This window comes from Juglans regia, chromosome 11, assembly GCF_001411555.2.
Source record: "Juglans regia cultivar Chandler chromosome 11, Walnut 2.0, whole genome shotgun sequence".
Taxonomy (NCBI): domain Eukaryota; kingdom Viridiplantae; phylum Streptophyta; class Magnoliopsida; order Fagales; family Juglandaceae; genus Juglans; species Juglans regia.
In genome coordinates this window covers 7,788,707-7,794,473 of record NC_049911.1, presented here as the reverse complement: position 1 = coordinate 7,794,473, position 5,767 = coordinate 7,788,707, and the positions used below count along the sequence as shown (strand labels likewise).

Here is a 5,767-nt window from a genome sequence, read left to right as displayed (position 1 = left end):
TAGGTGGTTTTTTATATTTATTTTTGTAAGTTGATGAGGTGTAGGTGCGCTTACCATATGAGCGCCCAACGATGTGTCCCGATGCTTCTGCAACAGTCCAAACCTGTACGCAGAAGAACTAATTTCAACTTGTCAAGTTGTAGCCCACAATCCCACATACCCCTAAATTCATAAACAAAAGAATTTCTTTTAGACAAAATTTTTCAAAATAAACTGAAGAAGAATAAAAGTTATCCGATCGAATGCTAGCTATCATTTACTATTATCAGAATTACAGATTCCTCCTCTTTGATGGTAACACTGAGATAATAGAGCATACAACTTGCGTTAAAGTGAACGCCAACACGAGAATAGCAGCAATGGTGGTAACTGCTCTCCAAGGAGTGCTAAAATGATCACGTTTCAAGATAGCCTTCCAACAATTCCAATTGCTATCATAGAATTCAACTACATCTCTACAAAGACGACAATACTCAGGATTCATGGATGAATATTGGACATTTGTGCCTAAATTATTGATAAAAGTTGCATTGTCGTACTCACCCATCCCATTAACGAGGATGTTCTTTTCAGCAAGTAAAGCCACATCTTTGCCTGTATCAATAAGAAAATCCAACAAGAGAAAATAATCAGTAATATATGCTTGTGTTGGGTAGTGACATTGCTCCAAAGCCATGAGGTTTCGAGCAAATATCTCCGTGGTATTGTCAATGGTAAAGCGCGGGATTTCCAACACTTCGCCTTCAAGATATTTTAAGTCAAGGTAGCACAGGCTTCCACTCTTCTTAAAGGTCAATCCTGCCTCAGCCAGCTGCGTTGCACAGTATATTTTCTCAACCCTACTGTCAGGTTGTCTTTCTGATAGAGTTTCGGGTGGAGGTAGATAAAAGATTTGGATCAAATCAACAAAATGAATTATTCGATTGAACTGATTGGAATCAGAGGGCTTATATTTTTGAGTGTTGAGAAAGTCAAAGTAGTGAAAGGCAACCTCAATGAAGGGACGGTACAATCTATGAGTAACCAAAACAAGCCGATATAAATCCTTAAGAATAAAGAAAGGAAGTTGATTTTCAAGTAACAGGAAGTCCAGCTGCATCCTAGCAGTTATCCATGGCTTTATAACTGTTCTATCCTCATCTGTCCATTGCACTGGGAACATGTCTCTCAAGAAATACTCAATAATGAAGGCCGCATCAAGGAGTATCATCTTCACAAACTCATCGCTGTCAAGTTCGATGGTTTCTGCATAAAATTGACAAATTGCTGCTTTCGAGCCTTTTACAATTCTTAAATTCTCCGGGTTTGTTTTGGCTCGTCTCATAAAATCGTCGAGATATCTCACTTTATACTTTTCCAGGATTTGGAATTTTTTGTTGCCGTGATGAAAGGGGCCTATTGAAATAACTTGTGGGGTATAGGCTTCTTCATTCAATTTGCGCAAGTGATGTGGAACCTTGTAGATACAACATTCTCCTTGTAAGTGACGCCTCGAACTTTCTAACAGTTGTGTTATTCTAATTACCAAATGTTCCCCTTGATCTGCTGAAGCATTTTGATCATTTCGTTGAAAATATGTACCATATGATTGCCCCATAAATCTACAAACTTCCCTTAAAAAATTAAACCCCCGATGAAAAACACAAATATTAATAAATATTAATATTGTCATGGGCTAGCTAGCATTTAGAAATATGGGTTTGAATTAATATAGTTCCCAATATTATACTGCATGCATTGAGTATTTTCTAAATGTAATCGAGTGTTAATACTTATCAAATAATTTAAGGACTAATGCGAGGAGACAGGGTTATGTATAATATCTCACGTGATTAGGCAAACTATAATAATATATATAATGAAAAAATTTTCTCATCAGTCACTATTCATCATCTCATACCCGACACTTTATGAAAAATGCTCTCGTATCCTATAACAAATTATAGATGTGGGGTGTGTAATGTGAACAGTGTCTTATTTGTAGCAAAACTCATATCTTGAAAACGTTGAATAAGTACATTGTAAAAGAAAGAAAACGGATAATCTAGGCCAAAATCTTACGCCATTCGCTTTTAACATGCTACCTCAATCTAGTTGATTGTGTAACTGTCTACATTTTTGCAAAACTGAAAACGGTACCTATCTTGTTTAGACTTTTCCTCATGAGTTCTCATGATGTTTGCAGACATTGCAGCAATCTCTAGACTCTGGAAAATCTCTACCATTTCCTGATGGCGTCCTTATAAATGGTCAGGCTGAGAATACCTATAGTGGTGACCAAGGTCATCCTCAATAATTAATTGAATATATTATTGATTCACTGAATTAGCTCTTAGCCAGATTTGATTTCTCTAAGTAAATCTTATCTAGGCTCTTATGGAAGATGTTTTACTCACATCTATTTGCTTGTTGATCTTCCAGGAAAAGTCCTTATGTTCAGGATCTCAAATGTGGGCTTGGCAATCTCATTGAATTTCAGGATTCAGGGCCACAAATTGAAGTTAGTTGAGGTTGAAGACTGGCTCTTACCATTGTTGTCGCTGTCATGCCCTTTTTGGCATTTCTTGGATTTTTCACTTTTTGTGATTTTATAGTGTAGAAGAAGAATATTATCATCATATGGCTTATTCTAATATACAGATATTACATATATGGATCTCTAATATGCATAGTTTGGGTATAGTTCATCAGGGTTAATCTTGTGGATTTTTTTTATTATTATTTTGTGAAATATCTTTTCCGGCGATTAAAATTCGCCGGAATTGTTTTTTGCAAATTAAAATTATATCACCGGAGATACTTTTACCGGCGATTTTGTGGAATTTGCGGCGAATATAAGTCACTGCAAATAGTTTTACAGCGATTTAAGTTGTTCGTTGGAATATAGCTTATTATTAACGACAATTAATAAACTTTTAACAACGACTATAATTCGCCTCAAAAGTTTTCCCGGCGATTAAATAGACAAATGAAATGTGTATTTGCAGCGTTTTATTTGGAATTTGCGTCGAAAAAAAATCGCTGGAAAATATAACATTTTTCGCAACTATTTTTGGCTTCCGTTGGGGTAGATCAGAAATTGAGGGATAATATCGGCGAATATGCAGCGATTTTTAAATTGCTGGGAAAAGTCAATGACGACGATTTAGGGACTTTTCCCAAGGAAAATAATAGCTGGGAAAAGTCACTTCTCTTGTAGTGTAGATTTATCTATTTTATCGGTTCAGTATAATCATCTTTTAAACTAGAGATTGTGGTTTTGGAAATGGAGGTATTCTTCTTTTCCTAGCTCCCTGTTGACGTTAGGTTTGAAAGCTAGTGTAACTTTGAGGATTTATTTTTTGTTTGTGCTTTTGCAGACTAACAGTAATTTTGATGCTAAACCCATGGTCATGCTTAGATGCGACTATCCAGGTTAGTTAGAAAAAATCTACACATCTTCTTACTATTCACACAACTTCCCACACACCACATTTTTTTTTAATTTTTATTATTTTTTCTTTTATCAAATATTTAATATATGAATAAAGAATAGAAAAATTGAATTAATTTAAAAAGAATAAATTCAAAAAAAATTTTAAAAATATTAAAAAATTAAAAAAATGTGGTGTGTGGAGATTGGAGAGGTTGTGTAGCATTGCTCGGTTAGTTAAGTTGATTTATTGCCAACGCAGATTCACATCTGTCTACATGATTCACATCTATCATTATTGTGATGTATTAGAACTGAATCTCAGTCCTTGTTTTGTTTGCTTAATTTTTGTATTTTCTTTTCAATTATACCTGCATCCAACTTACACCAACTTCAATCTTAAACTGCTACTTGTATGTGGTCTTCTATATACTTTCTAGCTTATTGGGTTGTTAGTTATGGCAATTTAAATTGTTGTTCTATACACAAAAACCCTCCAAGATACTAATGAATTCTGATATTTAAGAACAATGGAAGAAATTCTATCCAGGTTAGTTAGAAAAAATCTACACATCTTCCTACTATTCACACAACTTCCCACACACCACATTTTTTTTTTAATTTTTATTATTTTTTTATCAAATATTTAATATATGAATAAAGAATAGAAAAATTGAATTAATTTAAAAAGAATAAATTAAAAAAAAATTAAAAATATTAAAAAATTAAAAAAATGTGGTGTGTGGAGATTGGAGAGGTTGTGTAGCATTGCTCGGTTAGTTAAGTTGATTTATTGCCAACGCATATTCACATCTGTCTACATGATTCACATCTATCATTATTGTGATGTATTAGAACTGAATCTCAGTCCTTGTTTTGTATGCTTAATTTTTGTATTTTCTTTTCAATTATACCTGCATCCAACTTACACCAACTTCAATCTTAAGCTGCTACTTGTATGTGGTCTTCTATATACTTTCTAGTTTATTGGGTTGTTAGTTCTGGCAATTTAAATTGTTGTTCTATACACAAAAACCCTCCAAGATACTAATGAATTCTGATATTTAAGAACAATGGAAGAAATTGGAGCATCATCTTGCTGACATAGCATTGTTTCTTACAGTAACTACTCTTTTACTAAACTAAGCCTTAGTTGATCACTTTATTCGTAGATTTAGGGCTCATTTGTTTTCGCAGATGAGATGAGATAAAATGAGTTGAGATTAAAGTTAAAAAGTTGAATAAAATATTGTTAGAATATATTTTTTAATATTATTTTTATTTTGGGATTTGAAAAAGTTGAATTGTTTATTTTATTTTGTATTGGAAGTTGGGAAAGTTGTAATGATTAGATGAGATGAGAGATGATATGAGATGTTTTCTGAAAACAAAAGAGTTAAGTGATTTTCTAGTGGGCCTCAGAGTCGGCACTTTTGGCATGATATTATAATTCAGTCTTTAGATTTTCAGATTTTCAGAATTAAAACAACAATCAATGTGAGGGGTTAGTGCACTATTTAGGTGAATTAATTTTATCTTACAGTTATATATACATATATTATTTATAAGGGTCTCTCATATATTATATTGCTTGGGTATAGTTGTTTGATATAGGAATGTGATTGTGTCTCTATTAAGTGTGTAGGATCATAGGTCTTTAAAGGAACCAACAAAGCTTTTTTAGGGCATGGAAGTCGTAGGGCTTCATACCAACTGGGATATTTAAGCACTCGATAGGCTATTCATTTGCGCTTGGTTATTCGTTTAAGCATATTTGACACGAGTCCTTTTTTTTTCCTTTTCTGTTTTTAGGTCCTACTTGTTTACCCTCCAGAAAAGGAGCTGCCTCTCAAATACAAAGATCTTCTTTCATTTTGTTTGCTGGAGGCTTGGAGATTGGGTGTATGCTTAATGGATCATATGTTGAATAGATCTCTTCATTAGCGGCAATTTATTACATATTTGTAATGACTATAAATCACCGCAAATATGTTTTCCCAACAATTTAATAGGCAAACCGTACATTTATGGTGAGAAAAATCATTGAAAGATGTTATTAATTACGGCAATTTTTTATATTTGTTGGGTTAAAACGGAAGTGAGCAAAGGACATTCAGCGATTTTTAATTACTGGGAATACTCAAATGCGGCTATTTTAGTACTTATTGAGGGAAAAATCAAAATCTTTCAGTTTCACATTCTTGATACTTATCCAAAACCTCTATTATGTCTTTTAGGTGGTTTTTTATATTTATTTTTGTACGTTGATGAGGTGTGCGCTTACCATATGAGCGCCCAACAATGTGTCCCGATGCAGAGGAACTAATTTGAACCTGTCAACTTGTAGCCCACAAT

At 33.5% G+C, this 5,767-nt stretch overlaps 1 protein-coding gene across 1 annotated transcript; it reads right to left on the bottom strand.

Moving 5' to 3' along the window:
- Positions 1-271: 271 nt before the first annotated feature.
- Positions 272-1,597, bottom strand: LOC108992729 (UPF0481 protein At3g47200-like). Its single transcript, XM_018967356.2, has one exon. The coding sequence runs from the start codon at positions 1,595-1,597 to the stop codon at positions 272-274; it is 1,326 nt and encodes a 441-aa protein (XP_018822901.2).
- Between the last annotated feature and the right edge of the window lie 4,170 nt (positions 1,598-5,767).